The sequence below is a fragment of the Chenopodium album genome, chromosome 6 (genome assembly GCF_948465745.1).
Source record: "Chenopodium album chromosome 6, dcCheAlbu1.1, whole genome shotgun sequence".
In the NCBI taxonomy this organism is placed as follows: Eukaryota; Viridiplantae; Streptophyta; class Magnoliopsida; order Caryophyllales; family Amaranthaceae; genus Chenopodium; species Chenopodium album.
Window position 1 is genome coordinate 77,611,593 of NC_137839.1, and position 16,259 is coordinate 77,627,851.

A 16,259-nucleotide genomic window follows, 5' to 3' on the forward strand; every position below is an offset into this window, starting at 1 on the left:
TAGTGACAATCCATTGAATAACACACATTATTTCTCCGTGCATGAGTGAGAATACGGACAAAGAAATTACAGTAAATAAATTATAATTAAAAAAAACTTGTTTAGGCGCGTGCACTACCATGAAAATTGACATGGACATTTATGGTTTACTGAAATGAATAAGGATATAAAGATTAAGTTTTTATTTTAGTGTTTAGAGAGCCATAAGGGAAGGATGATGAGAATCGAACCCAGAATCACCTGGAACCGAGTGGGGAGCTTTAACCACTTGAATTATCTATCACTCTCATATAAAGATTAAGATAGTTGAATCGTAAAGTATATAAAATTTTAGAACTATCCCTTTTTCAAAAAATAAAAAATAATTAATTACTTACTTTATTCTAGGAGTATATACTCACTTCAACGTTAAAAATTTACAAATTTCTTTTTTAGCTTAACCTAAATATCATGCAGCGCGTTTCTGGTGCGGCTGGCCGCACCATGCGACAGAGTGCCAAATCATCAAATGACAAAGTAGCCCCACTAACCTAGTACCCCCTCCAACCAAGTAACCCCTGACCGGACTAAGTAACCCCTAACCGGATCTAGTAACTCCCCTAGTAACCCTAAACCAAGTAAGTAACCCCTAATCCTACACCACCTTGATGGGCGTGTCGCGTACCTAAAAAAAATAACCGAACTAACTCTACTATGTAGTTGACCAAGTAGGGGTCGAATCCCAAGAGACTAAGGACTACTAATTAAACAGACTCAAATCAATACTAAGCAAGTCACCAATCAATATCGAGAAATCTATTCTAGAACAATTACGAACTATCAAGCAAAGAAAATTATAATAATGAATTAATCAAGAACTAAAGACATCTAAGATTAAGTATCCCCACTAATATGAATCAATGCAATAGAACAATCCCTTTCCCTCAATTAAATCAATAAATATTCCATAGGACAGATGCTTCCTAAAACAATACTAAGAGTTTCTTTCGATCAACTAATAGCTTCCCTAACATGCAATCATACCTATTTTCATGGAATCATACATATTAAAGACATTGAGAACGACATCCTATAAGCCCTAGCAAGAACAATTAGCTATTTTCATGCATAAAAGCTCTTACTTTTAATAAGGGTTCTAAATTCAATTAAGAATCAACTTTCGTTGTAAACCTAATCACATTCAATAATACTATTTCTAGTTTAGTATTAATAATAAAACCAACCCTAACAAAGAGAAATTATGAATTAATTAAATTGGGAATTGGGAATCAAATAACACATCAATCCATATTAGGGTTCAACCTAACCCTAGATTATGAAACTACTCACACATAATAATAAAAATAACAAGACAATTAATTAAAGAAAACATAATAGCAATAAAAATTAAAGAGAATAAGGAAGAGAAATCAATACTTGGAATTGGAATTAAATATGAAAACTTGAATCTTGAAAGTAATAATGAAGAACGTAATACCAAAAGCTCTAAAAATAATGTATGTAAAAAGTGATAGATAAAAGACTATATAAAACCTATTTATATGCTAGGAAAATAACAGTAGTCTTTTCTTAGGATTAGGACTCCTAAAATCCCTAAAACAGGGCTAAATTCGTTGGTAATGAAGAGGCCGCAACCGCGCTGCGGTACAAGGTCGCGAGCCGCGGTATTGCTGCGGTGTAGGTTGCCGACTTGAATTCTTGCTCCTTTGTGAAGTGCGCCGCAGGTAAGCTGCGGTAGGTCATAGTAAACCGCAATCAAGCTGCGGACTAGGCTGCCATGATGCTTCGTGGATGCTAAAAACGCTCCATATGAAGAATATCTTGCGTCCAAGTTGAATTCCACACAAATCGATCCCTATTCCTATAAAAACAAAAACAAACAAACCGAGAAGAGCAATATCAAAATAGGAAGAATAATAGCTCTAAAAGAGTAGGAAAATGAAGGAAACACAATAAAATATGACCAAATATCACATATAAATCATGTATAATATCGTGTTATCAAATTCCCCCAAGCTAAACCTTTGCTCGTCCTCGAGTAAAGCAATGAATAAATAAATCAATACTTCACCCCAAAAATAATCAAAATCAAGAACAACCAATTCAAGGTAAATCTAACAAATATGCTTCAAAATCAACCAATATAATCCATTTAATCACTCATCCTCCCTAACAATTGTCAAATAGAGCAAACCACAAGAGCATATAAAATTCAAGACTAGTGCTCACACACTCGACTCTCATTTATGTGGCGAGTAAAAGATGTACTCGATCGCTCTCCATCCCAACCCCATCATGTGAACAATGCCCTCCCAAATCACGCACTCGTGTGTTTAAAAAGACATACACTCAACCTAATAGTCGACTCGGAATATGTCAAGTCATTCCTTGCATTGATAAGTAACTACTTTCACATTCACACAACTCTATGCACAAAGGTCGGAAGGTCTTTAAAGCTTGTAATGTAAGGTCAGGGTAAGAGGTAGGATAAATTTGGGAAAATGTGAGAGAAAAGCAATGCTTAAGGGAGCTAAAATCCTAACAAAACCAAGACCAAAAATAGATAATGACCAATCATCTCCAACATAACTCAACTCCACCATAAATTCACCAAACATAAATCCAATCATATCAAAAATTTCCAACACTTACAATTACACTCATAAAAATATAACAATGTAGAACTTGATCAGTGAATAAACAAACCTTGAACTCTTCAACTTGATTTTTCTTATTGAAACTCATTTTTTTTTCTTCTGATCAACCTTCACTTAGAACAATTGAATCATTAAACAAATTTTTTTCCTTTTGAAGTTCACTTATTTTTTTTCCTTTTCATTTTTTTTGTTGAACTTCAATTTTTTTATTTTTTTTTCATCATGCTTTTTTTTTTCACAAGAAATTCAACTCTCAAATCATCAAAAATAAACCACCATGAAAAACAATTACAACTTCTTAACACCACCCAATTGTGCAAATAATAAGCACACTACAAACTCTCTCACCTCACTCACTAATAGCTCCCCCAAGCTAAGCTTGGGACTAGTAACCAATGGGGCAAAATCGGCTTGTAATGTGGCTAATAAAGAACAAAAAGGTCATGACAACAACATGGGTAGCAAGAAGGGAACAACTGTATCTAATATCATTTGAAGTCACCTAAAAGAACAACGCCTTCGTCCTCCTCAATGTGCATAATAATGAGTTGTAAAACATTACTTATAGTCACAAACCAATACTCAAATTCATTGACATACCAGGAACTAACACACATTCCTCACCAAATCAACTAGTCAAGCACTATATTCACAAGCAATTGGGCAAAATTGACGCATGTTAAGACATCCAAGCAATCAAATATCAAATCATGGCTAACTTATCCACAATACTCATCATCATATACCAAGAATCAAAACAATTTTTAAGTATGGGGCACAGGGAAGCATGATTTATCATTCATTGGAACGTATTTTTGTATTTTTTTGTTTTTTTAATTTTTTTTTTCAAAGCGGTGAAACTATATTAAAAAGCAATAAATCTATACTAAACCTCCCCCCACACTTGAATTTTGCAATGTCCACATAGCAAAGGTAAATTAACAAGACAAGTAAGGAGAGAAGATACTCACAAACCCTCATTGAGGGGGAAGAGGAGGGTTTTGAAACCCTTGAGACCGCAACCAAACACCAAAGTCAGTGAAAGCCTTCGATAAAGAAGCCAAATGATCCTTGATTTCCTTTTGCTCGGCCTTGATTTGATCAACACTCTGTTGCAATTTTGTAACTGCTTGTTCAACCGACATTGGAGAAATTCTAGCACCTTCAAGAGGAGATGATGGAACGGGTGGCTCGGGAAGCAATGGTGCTTGATTTCTCAGTGAAGAATGAGTAAAGGACCAATTATTTATATCCTTCAAAGATATTTGCTCAGGAGGGGGAAATGCATCTTCATCTTTATGAGTGCACTTAAGGGTGGTGCCATCTTTCTTTTTCAACTAACTAGAAGGAATTTCTACCGCATCGATCCCATCTACAAAACCATCTCTTTTGAGTTCTTCATTGTATCCTAGATAAGTTGCAATGCGAGTGATAAACCCTCCTTGCACAATTTTTCCTCCATTAGTGTTATTATTGGCTACGTGTTGCAGTTGTTGGATAAAGAAGGAACCAATGTCTATAGGTTCAACATGAAGCATGTGATGGAGCATATATAAATCATCCTTACGAACCCTACTTCCTTCTTGTCGACCTAAAATTGTATTGGAAAACAACTTGAGAGTATAACGTAGTGCAGGGTGGCGGACGGACGTAATAGAACTCCTCTTGGAATCATATGTGCCTTCACCAGTGAGGATCCGCCAAAGGTCATCTACATCCCATCTTATTGGGGTCATTCTAGAGCCACCACCCTGTAATCCAAGAGCCAAATTAAGATTATCCAAATTCCAAGTATGATCATTGTTGAATAGCCGAAAAGTGATCTTAGTCTCGCCACTTGATGGGTTTGGGAATAATTGGACTTTTAGGGAGCTTAAGAATTCCAAGGTTGCTCTCTGTGATGTTGGGAACTTAGTCATAAGAAGTTTCCCATCCTGACATTATCGAAAAGCCAACGAATATCATCCTCAATGTGTAAGGTTGTCAAAGTATCAAGGTCACCATAGCGTGTAGCAACGATTCCTCGCTTAAATAGCTGCTCATATTTCTCCTTATACTCTGCATCCCCATTAAAATCAATGTCAAAGTAATTGATGGCTTCATTGTTCTAATCCCCGGCAACGGCGCCAAAATTTGATAGGCGTGTCGCGTACCTAACAAAAATAACCGAACTAACTCTACTATGTAGTTGAGCAAGTAGGGGTCGAATCCCAAGAGACTAAGGACTACTAATTAAACAGACTCAAATCAATACTAAGCAAGTAACCAATCAATATCGAGAAATCTATTCTAGAACAATTACAAACTATCAAGCAAAGAAAATTATAATAATGAATTAATCAAGAACTAAAGACATCTAAGATTAAGTATCCCCACTAATATGAATCAATGCAATAGAACAATCCCTTTCCCTCAATTAAATCAATAAATATTCCACAGGACAGATGCTTCCTAAAACAATACTAAGAGTTTCTTTCGATCAACTAATAGCTTCCCTAACATGCAATCATACCTATTTTCATGGAATCATACATATTAAAGACATTGAGAACGACATCCTATAAGCCCTAGCAAGAACAATTAGCTATTTTCATGCATAAAAGCTCTTACTTTTAATTAGGGTTCTAAATTCAATTAAGAATCAACTTTCGTTGTAAACCTAATCACATTCAATAATACTATTTCTAGTTTATCATTGATAATAAAACCAACCCTAACAAAGAGAAATTATAAATTAATTAAATTGGGAATTGGGAATCAAATAACACATCAATCCATATTAGGGTTCAACCTAACCCTAGATTATGAAACTACTCACACATAATAATAAAAATAACAAGACAATTAATTAAAGAAAACATAATAACAATAAAAATTAAAGAGAATAAGGAAGAGAAATCAATACTTGGAATTGGAATTAAATATGAAAACTTGAATCTTGAAAGTAATAATGAAGAACGTAATACCAAAAGCTCTAAAAATAATGTATGTAAAAAGTGATAGATAAAAGACTATCTAAAACCTATTTATATGCTAGGAAAATAACAATAGTCTTTTCTTAGGATTAGGACTCCTAAAATCCCTTAAATAGGGCTAAATTCGTTGGTAATGAAGAGGCCGCAACCGCGCTGCGGTACAAGGTCGCGAGCCGCGGTATTGCTGCGGTGTAGGTTGCCGACTTGAATTCTTGCTCCTTTATGAAGTGCGCCGCAAGTAAGCTGCGGTAGGTCATAGTAAACCGCAATCAAGCTGCGGACTAGGCTGCCATGATGCTTCGTGGATGCTAAAAATGCTCCATATGAAGAATATCTTGCGTCCAAGTTGAATTCCACACAAATCGATCCCTAATCCTATAAAAACAAAAACAAACAAACCGAGAAGAGCAATATCGAAATAGGAAGAATAATAGCTCTAAAAGAGTAGGAAAATGAAGGAAACACAATAAAATATGACCAAATATCACATATAAATCATGTATAATATCGTGTTATCACACCTCAAAGCCTTAAACTCCACTACACCACCACCACCAACTCCCGTACCCACTGCCCCACGCCACCAGCTCCAGCCCCTACGCCACTAGCCCCTAACCCTGATCCACACACCCTAACACTGACCAAACCCGAACCCACACCCAAAACCCACTCTAACCACCAGAAACCACGCATAGCAACCATGCTGCCACCAACTCCCAAAACCCACCCTAACCACCATGCCACCGCCAACTATGCCCAACAACCCACACCTAGCCCCGATACGCCATGCCACCACCAAAATTCACCGAACCCACAAACAAACCCAGATCCAACCAAAACACAACCAAATTGGGAAAAAATAAATTAAATATAATAAATACCTTAAAAATTAAAAATGTCTTCAAAATTCACTTCAAATATGGCTATAAAGGCCAAATTTGACCATCTAGATCTAAAGTTTTCATGGCTGAATTTGGCCTTAAAAACCTCTAAGTTGTTTTCCGGCGACGGAGTACGAGGAGCTTCAAGGAAATCGACGACCATGACGACGATCTGGGTTGGAGCTTCAAGGAAGAGAAAATGGAGGAGAGGAGAGAGAAGAGAGGAAATAGAGGAGAGAAAAAATTAAAAATAAAATAAAAATAAAATTGTGGTTGGTCGTACGGTGCGACCAGCCGCATATAAAACTTTGTGAATATCATGACAGATTAAAATCAACTTCTATGACATAGCACAATTTATACAGCACATACAACAGTTTCCTTAACCCTAATCTAATCACATTAGGAAACTTAACATAAACTTATCTTTACAATGTGAGACAATAAGACATTTCTTAATTGTATCTTAATTAACAAAAGCGTAACCACTTTTTCGAAACACATGTGATACAATTAGGAATGATAATTACTCTAAATAATTACTCATGTTCATAGAATAAAATTGGAGTACAAAATCTTAGTACTACATGGAAGAATGGATTGAATTGATAGATGGTTCTTTCACTACAAGGTGAAGAATACATCCTAATTCCTATATAGAGGCATTGTCCCCTTTTTAAACGGAAAGAATCTAATAAATTCTGAACCAAATTTATATACAAACTAGCATGGATGCATGCATTATAATATACGTTAAAGACAAACAATATGGAATCTGTAACTGCATAATTATGTACAGTAATATATATATATATATTTTTTTTGACAAAGAACAGTAATATATTAGTACGCATGTTTTTTAGCAATTGATTTGTTGAATTTTTAGTTTTCATTACATTTACATTTTTTTTATTTTTATTTATTTATTACTTCGTACTTTTTTGAGGAAGCAATTTGCCAACCAATAACATTCTTAGACATTGAACCCACATTGGATCTGATATGTCATTGCACTTAATGTGTGCTTATAATTACCCTTAAGAGGTGAGATAGTTATAGAGTTTGAAGCCTAGGTCTAAAAATGTACGTACTCTCAAGGTTAAGTCAAGTTTGAAGGCTTTAACACACTAAATTGGACTATATTTGAAGAATTTTTGGACATGGTGTCAAAAAGTATGATAATGGATGGATTCCAAGGACATATAATAATGTTTGGAATTGTATATGATCTGTTGATTACATCAAGGCTAGTGGTGACTTTAAGATCGAGTTAATGAAAAGAAGCATGTGTATATACGTAACTAGCTAAATTTGTAATTTAAAACCAAAGTAGATGGTTCCAACTGCCTAGGGCTGTTCAGAGTGTGGTCCTATACAATCATATATGGTTCGTTCAATTTTATTATATGGATATTTTAAGTTTAATTTCTTGTATTGTGATAGTTAAGACTCGTTCAAAAATTTCAATCATGTAATCAACTTTGCATTTCGAGGTCCTATATAGGCTTTGAGAATTCTTCACTGGTTTACCAAACTCACCCAACACCATCGTTCGTTTACTTCGTTGCTGCATATATAGGTTGTTTATAGTGCTATACAATCATATGGTTGTTTTCAATTGTTTATAGTGAAATCTTAATTCATGAAAGTATACATGATGAATGAAACCTCATCTCAAACAATTAAGAATAATCAATAATAATTATGTATTGTAGGATCACTACCTTATTTTACTAGCTACTTGTATTATCTGATCAATTTTAATTTCCACCGTTATTATCATGCCTCTTAATTTTTTTTATTAAAAATATTTCTGTTCAACATGCACAACAATTTCAGTGGGACGAAAGGAGAATATTAGATTATATGAAGTACTAGTGAGATTATTATGTTGGGAAAAAAAAAAAAAAAACCATATAAATTGCTTGTAACAATTTCTCCTCCAGAGGAGCAAGTACTATGCATGCATGTTGTCATCAATTGTCTGCATGTATGATAACCTACAGAAATTCAAAATTCACTGTCTTTATAATTACCAATCCCACTTTTTTCTACAAGATAATGAAAACTAAATTGAACATTCACAAATAAAGTCTAAAATTCCGTGAGGAATATTATTATGCCATTTCAAGAATTCATCCATTTTTCTTTTTTCATAATTCCTTCATTAAGTTTCACCTACCTCTTTTATATCCATATTTATCATGCATAAATAAAAGTTTAAGTTAGAAACTATATCTAACATGATTATATATAAATTTTTTATTACTCGCTCTGTGCAAATTAGTTGCTCCATTAAATTAGAATATTTCGTATGTAGAAGTAATATGAATTAACAGCGCAAAAATTAAAGGGGTGCAACTAATTAAAAAAAAAAAAAAAAAAACCAAAAAAACACATAACTGACCATTATGTGCGCAAGCTAGAAGCCAAGGCTTTAGTATAAAGACAAGGCATAAAAACAGCCTATCTTTCTTCCCCTTCTCATTTTCTAGTCAGTAGTAAATTTATTTATTCTCTTTTGTTCCATTCTTATCTCTCTTTTATTCTTTTAAACAACAAGAAGAAATCAAGAATAGTATATGATGGAGATGAAAGGGAGATCGAGAGGTGTTAGACCGTACGTGAGATCGAACGCGCCACGACTTCGTTGGACGGGTGATCTTCATCACTGCTTTGTTCGTGCTGTTGAAAGACTTGGTGGTGAAGATAGTAAGCCTTACTTAATTACAAGCTTTAAATTAATATTTCTTATAATAAACTCTAGTATAATTAATCTCTTTTCTTGTTCATTATGTTGTATGTTTTTTTTTCTTGTATAAATATACTTGCAATTTTTTTTGGTGTAGTGCTCATGAATAAGTGTTTTTTCCAAAGCATTTTGAAAGCATAGTACTTCCAATTATAATAATTAATATGTATCTTACAATTTTTCAATTAATTACATATAAATACTTATTGTGTTTAGAAAATTAATAGATAAATTTAAGTTGCTTAAAATTTTTTGAGAAATAAATTATTTAGAGATAAAGAGAGTATTAGCTAGGAACCATTTTCCTAGATCAAAGTACCCATGCACCCTTAAAAAGAACATGATACAAGCATATATATATATATATATATATATATATATATATATATATATATATATATATATATATATATATATATATAATACGAAGTAGTTTGTTTTAGAGCGAGGTATATATATATTCTTATTCATCAAATAGTTAGCTGAAATGGTGCTTTTTCTGTGTGGTCGGAGTTAGTTATATAGGAGTTACTCAGTCAATCAGAAGTTACTTATAGGGGTTACTCAGTCGGTTAGGGATAACTTATAGAGGTTACTTATAAATAACCCCAGCGACATATAAAAATTTGTATAGCTGAAATAATGTCAATTATAAATTTTAGTTAATCAAACTTTACTCTAAGATGTCACAATAATGAAATCATATATATAGTCTAATGTACTTTAAAGTGATCATACAACTCAGAAATATGTGCCATTAATCAAGAGTACAGTGAAATCCCTAAGTTTTCTTAGTTAGTTATTATTTACTTTTTCTGACAAACATGATTATGGTTAATTAAATTAGGGGCTACTCCGAAAATGATTCTGCAAATGATGGGGGTGAAAGGCATAAGTTTATCTCATGTGAAGAGTCATCTTCAGGTACTCTATTTAATCAATAAAATTATATTAACCACTTTTTATATACTTGGTGTATAGTTTTAATGTGTCCTATATTTCTAATTTATTCACATTCTATATTTGTAAAACAGATGTATAGAAGCATGAAACAAGAACAAATTATCAGAGGTAATTATTTTCTATATTATGATATTTTTCTCTTATATTGGCAAGGTAATTGTCATACATATTGAAGAATAAATATTAAAGAGATTAAAATAATGATTGGATAGTACTCATTAGGTCTACTTATTATATTTTAAGCACATACTATAGAGTGGATCGGTCTAATAAAGTTTCTTTTTCTTTTTAAACTAAACAACCGCTAAAATTTAACCTAAGATTGAGTATCGAACATGATGGCGAATGTCCCAAAGAATTATGGAGTTTTTTTTTTTTTTTTTTTTTTTTTTTTTTTTTTTTTTTTTTTTAATAATTGTGAAAAGGTATATGTACGTTTATCATTTCATTTTGAAGAAAAATACATGAAATCAACAAAAGTCTTCAACTAATATATAGTACTAAAACTTATAAATATATACTTCGTATATGAAAAATCAAAGAAGATAGGTGCCATGCATTCAAAATTATTATTGTTGTAACAATATATTATGCCAAAAATATACGGAGTATCATATTAATATTGTTGTAGGTAGGCACTAAACAAAAAAATATAAGTAAGCAATGTCAATATAACATTATACAAGTATATACTGTAATTTTCTTAATAAATATTTTCAAACATCTTGTTAAACGGACTATTCATACGTCTATAGTCTCTACTAAATTTAATGAAAGAGTCCTACGTAAGGTCATACATAAGACAAATTTTCTTACACGAGAGGAATGTTTTTTTGTTCAAATATTCCTTGTAATAAAAGTAATTAGAATCCGATATTTCTGCCTTGGAATTTTCATGAAATTAAGTGGAGCCATAATCAAGTTGTGGAATTTTATTTTTACTTTAAATTGCACAAAAATATATGCTCAAAAACAGCCAAATTCGTGTGACTTTGGTTTAATTTCACGTGTATTGAACATAGAATAATAGTACAAATTCTTAAATGAACCTGGTTCACACTAATTTATTGTGGACCACTAATATTAGAGAAACTATGATTGTTTTATTAATAAAAAAAAAGTCACTATAATTAAAATAAGGTCACTATGTTGAAATAAAAGTTATTTTGGTAATATATAGGCTATAAGAGATTAATTTTTTTAATGAAATATATTATATACTGGTCAATATGAAAAATAAAGGTCATATGTTAAAATTAGGGTTATAACATTGTATTCAAGTTCACAATAATATTAAATGTTATACAAGTTTTAATAAAGGTTACTATGTTAAAAATAAGGTTACTATGTTAAAAATAAGGGTCCTTATGTTCAATATAACGTCAGTTGCGTGTGTATAAATATCGGGTTCACAATAATATTATTGTGGACCAGGTCCACGCAAGTCTTTTTGGAATAATAGAATAGAAATTACCAAGTAAACAATTGACGAATTAATTTCAAACTACTACGAAAGTTCCTCTTTTTATGACTACTGTGTAATTTTCAAAATATACTAATTTTCAAAATATACTACTCCATATAAATTTGCATACGACAAAATATACTATGAATGTAATAATTTTATCATCTAGGGCTTATTATATAAGTTTGAAACCAAATTATGGAAAAAAAAAGGACATTTTGTGAAAAACTATCTTATAAAACACTTTTTTTTTTTTTTTTTTTTTTTTTTTGCGAGAAATTACCTAATTTAAAAAATGTTGTAAGAAACTACCTTATAAAAGGCTAAATGTTGTAAGAGACTACCATTGGTCGGAAAGTCACCGATGAATTTCAAATTCCGGCGTTGACCACATCACGCTGGAAAATGAAATTCAACCTATTGATGACAGTGCCGCAATGGTAATTCAACCTAATACGAGAGGAACCGTTGATTCACACAATTGGTCATCGTGCTTGATTAGAAATAAATTCAGTGGCGCGAAACTACCATGTGCTGGATTATGACTGAACGCCTCTAAGTCAGAATCCGGGCTAGAAGCGACGCATGCGTCCGCCGCCCGATTGTCGTCCTACAGTAGGGGCTTCGGCCCCCAAGGGCACGTGTCGTAGGCTAAGCTCGCGCAGTGGATGCGCCGTGAGAGTGGCCTTGAAGTATAATTCCTACCGAGCAGCGGGTTGAATCCTTTGCAGACGACTTAAATACGCGACGTGGTATTTTAAGTGACAGAGTGGCCTTGATGTCACGATCCACTGAGATTCAGCCCTATGTCGCTTCGATTCGTCCCTCCACCCCACCCTATTCCCTAAAAACACCTATATTTTGGAAAACGAAGTTAGTGTTGCTTCTTATATGCTAAAAAAATGCGAAGTAGTGGATTGAGACAAGTCACAAGCCAAAGTTTTGGGGCGTGGGATGGTGCAAGGGGGCGTGTGGCATGTGCACAAGACATGTGCACCCAAGGATAAGGCATACAAACAACTAGTTTTGTCGTTTGAGGGTATGCCATCGTTGCCTTAAGACATGGTGCTTAAGGATGAATGAGATGGTTCTGGGCATCATCCATGACTCCCAAGGCCCTTTGGGAACCCATGGAAGTACTTGGATGCATAATCTTTCCGGGTGAAAAAATGATGTACGGAAGCCAAATTTGAAGGCTATAATACACGAAATCGGAGCAATTTAGTAGGTTTCCGGACCCAGTGTCAGAAATTCACGGAATTTTACGGGATGCATCTCGAGGTCATATGATGTTGATTGGACCCATATACAACCATAAGTCGGCTACATAAAGGCCCCGTGGAAGCCTATAGCCAATACAAGTGGCGTGTACGGAAACTGGTAAATTGGATGCTTAAAGGCAAATTGGATGGTTTCACCCACCCAATTGGACTCCCGGAGGGTATTAGGGTCTATAGGTAGTTTCTCGGCAATTTTTGTTTTCGGGTAAAAAAAAGTCAAAAATTGGCAAAATCGAAGGCTATATAATACACGCTTTTTGGCCAATTTCGGAGGTTTCGGGACCCGGTGTCGAAAAGTCTCGAGATACCAGGAGATACATCCCAGGGTCATATAATGTCGTTTGGAACCATATATGATCATTATATGTTTCCATAAATGTCCGTAGCAGCCTCGAGTTTATGAAATCGGTCCAAGTCGTAAACGGGTAAATTGACAGTTTGAAGGTATATTGGATAATTTTACCCACCCAAATGGACTCTCGGGGTGTATTAGGGTCCATGGGAAGCATCTCGACAATTTTTGTTTCCGGGTCTAAAAAGGTGAAAAAATGTCCAAAATTGAAGGCTATATATAATACACGATTTCGGGTCATTTTTTTTCGAAAACTGAACTGAATACGTGGGATGACTCCCTATAATTATGAAACAATTTCATCAACTTCTGTTTTAGTAATAGTTAATAGATATGCTTCGTATTATACATCCTCTATCCTTTATTATAGAATAACATGCATGAAAATAAATTAATTTAAAGAATATCCCTATAATTATGAAACAATTTCATCAAATTAAAGTATCTTTTCCCCATTTTTTTTTACTCAACAAGACTATTAAACTAATTACTCGTATGACGTATCTCCATTTACATAATATATTGGAAATGTTTGTTTCGGTTTGATTTGTTTGTTACCTTGAATTTTGTTTGACAGATATAATTGAAAATACGAAGATGAGTACAATTATGCAGGAAAACGTTCATTTCACTCCTTCACGTCCATTTCACCGCAGAAAAACTAAAATACCCATGTTTAAGGCCTTGCTTGATCAAAATATACTTGTTCATGATCATTTTTCACCCCATGAAAATATTCCCATAAGTTGTAATTCTATGGTAACATCCCCTCATCATCAAGAGATAGCTACCACTTATAAGCAAGGTGACACGGTGCAACGTTCACATCCCTACTTATGCTTCCACGATATCCTCAACAGTTGCCCTAATCTTGTAAGTGTTGCAATTTTCTGTATATCTATATACTCGTGCTATATATTTGCTAGCTAGCTTAACTAGTAAAATTATTGAATCTTACATTTTGAGAATTTTAGCCTTGAATTAAATCTTGTCTGCATTATTAATTGTAACCTATATACTCCATACAAATATAAATCCAAGAGATTGTTTAAATATTTTTTTATGAAGTGTTAATTTTACGATGTAGTTAAGCAAAATAATAGATCAATGTATTAGACTATTAGTGATATAATATAATTGATAACGTAATTTTTTTTTTGGGTGCAAATTAACAAGGGGCTAGCCGCTGAAAAACTAAAACAATAAAATTGACATAAGGGAGGGACAAAACGTAACATAGCTACAACACCATCATTATGTAATATACGATCTAAAGCTAAAGGAGGGATTTATTGAAAACCTAATACTCGTATGAAAAGGTATAACTTTTGAAGTATATACAAGTATTATAGAAGAGGTGGCCCACCTGTCTATGCATCTTATAAGTCAGGCCCGTTTGTTGTGGGCTAAAGAGTCCAATATAAGTTTGCTGGATCTTTTTTCTATATAATTGCCCAATACTCATTATTTAACCCCCCTTTTTTTTTATTATTATTTTTTTTTTTTTTTTTTTGGCAGAAGGGTTACAAGCAAGGTGAAGTGTATGGCTGTACGTCTTCATCATCATCGTCGTTATCGCTGTCGTTATCGTTAGCAACAGATGATGATCAAAACTTGAATACCGAAATTAATTTAGATTGGAACTCGTCATGTAGGATTAGGGCAGCTGGTGTTGAAGATGTTTCCCTAGACCTTACTCTTTCTTAGCTAATTTTATGAAGGTCATGTTTAACTAATTAAGAGATACATTAGATATATTAGAATATTATATTATTATGTAAACATGCATGTTGAAAGTACGTAGAATGGTTAGTTTGTAGTTTCTTAGAAAAATAATCTTCTTTAATGAATTAGTTTCTTGAAATTAAACTCAAATAGTCAAATCGGATTATACTAGTAATTAGTATAGTACCATATTTTTAGCTAGTAAAGTTAGTTAGCTTTTTTAGAGTAGAGAGAATAACAAAACGCAATGATATAGCTGAGATTTGATTCTATACGACGGAACTAGGTGGCGCCCATACTTCAATATAGATCTAGGTAGCAAGTAGAAACTATCCCATCCACACGCACTTCGATTTATCCACAAAAAAGGAAAACAGGAATCAAGTGATTCTCTTAAATTCAAACCGCTTACTATGTCATATATTCCTTTACTACAAATGGAATGCATAATTGTAGTATTCACGATGTTTTTGTTGAGTGCAAACCTAACAAAATTAATGTCGGTGTACTATAACTCTTGTTAAAGGTACAAAGATATAATTCCGACCATAAATATTACTATGAAAAAGGCGAAATTACTGTTAAAGTTGAATAAAAATTGGTTATATGTAGTTTTCAAAGCATATATATGATGTAACATAATATATACTTAAATTACCATATTTAGTAGAGCAAAAGTAGCACGGGCATAAAATGACTTGGATAAAAAAATTGGTGTTTTATTTTGTTAATTAATATTGCTTCATCTAGTTGCCCTAAAAATTTAATACGTACGTACCTATACATCTATATATATCCCCTTATTTGGAGTTACAATGTATAACATCCATTATTTAGGTTAACATATATATTACTATATTGTAAGAAAAGAAATATGGCTAGCAAAATTGTTGTTTTAGTACTCATGAGTGCACTTGTTTGCACCACCATTGATGCTAGGAAGCTCGTTGGTGGACTTGATGAGCAAAAAACCTTCCTTCCCAGTGAGCCACTCCAACCTGGTGGTGGTGGACTTGGAATCGGGACAGGAGGAGGCCTCGGTTTAGGGATAGGTTTTGGTCATGTTGGATTGGGTGTTGGTAGCGTGTTTGGAGGTGGAATAGGGCTTGGACATGGGGGTGGAGCGGGAGGAGGGTTTGGCGGTGGTGTTGGTGGTGCAGGTGGTGGTCTTGGTGGTGGTGCCGCCGGTGGTGGTGGAGGGCTTGGAAG

At 33.6% G+C, this 16,259-nt stretch overlaps 1 protein-coding gene across 1 annotated transcript; it reads left to right on the plus strand.

Annotated features, from left to right (window-relative positions):
- Positions 1–9,055: 9,055 nt before the first annotated feature.
- LOC145635399 (uncharacterized) lies at positions 9,056–15,067 on the plus strand. The gene is made up of 5 exons (XM_081686679.1): positions 9,056–9,225; positions 10,113–10,189; positions 10,300–10,336; positions 13,903–14,204; positions 14,847–15,067. Exons 1-5 carry the CDS (start codon positions 9,096–9,098, stop codon positions 15,030–15,032), a joined length of 732 nt encoding a protein of 243 aa, XP_081542805.1. The 5' UTR covers positions 9,056–9,095; the 3' UTR covers positions 15,033–15,067.
- Positions 15,068–16,259: the final 1,192 nt, after the last annotated feature.

What these genes read in the sequence shown, in the direction of transcription:
- LOC145635399 (XM_081686679.1), top strand. Translation starts at nt 9,096, where the DNA reads ATGATGGAGATGAAAGGGAGATCGAGAGGTGTTAGACCGTACGTGAGA. An exon ending in AAGACTTGGTGGTGAAGATA is followed by an intron (nt 9,226 to 10,112) that starts GTAAGCCTTACT and finishes TAATTAAATTAG; the next exon opens with GGGCTACTCCGAAAATGATT. An exon ending in ATGTGAAGAGTCATCTTCAG is followed by an intron (nt 10,190 to 10,299) that starts GTACTCTATTTA and finishes TTTGTAAAACAG; the next exon opens with ATGTATAGAAGCATGAAACA.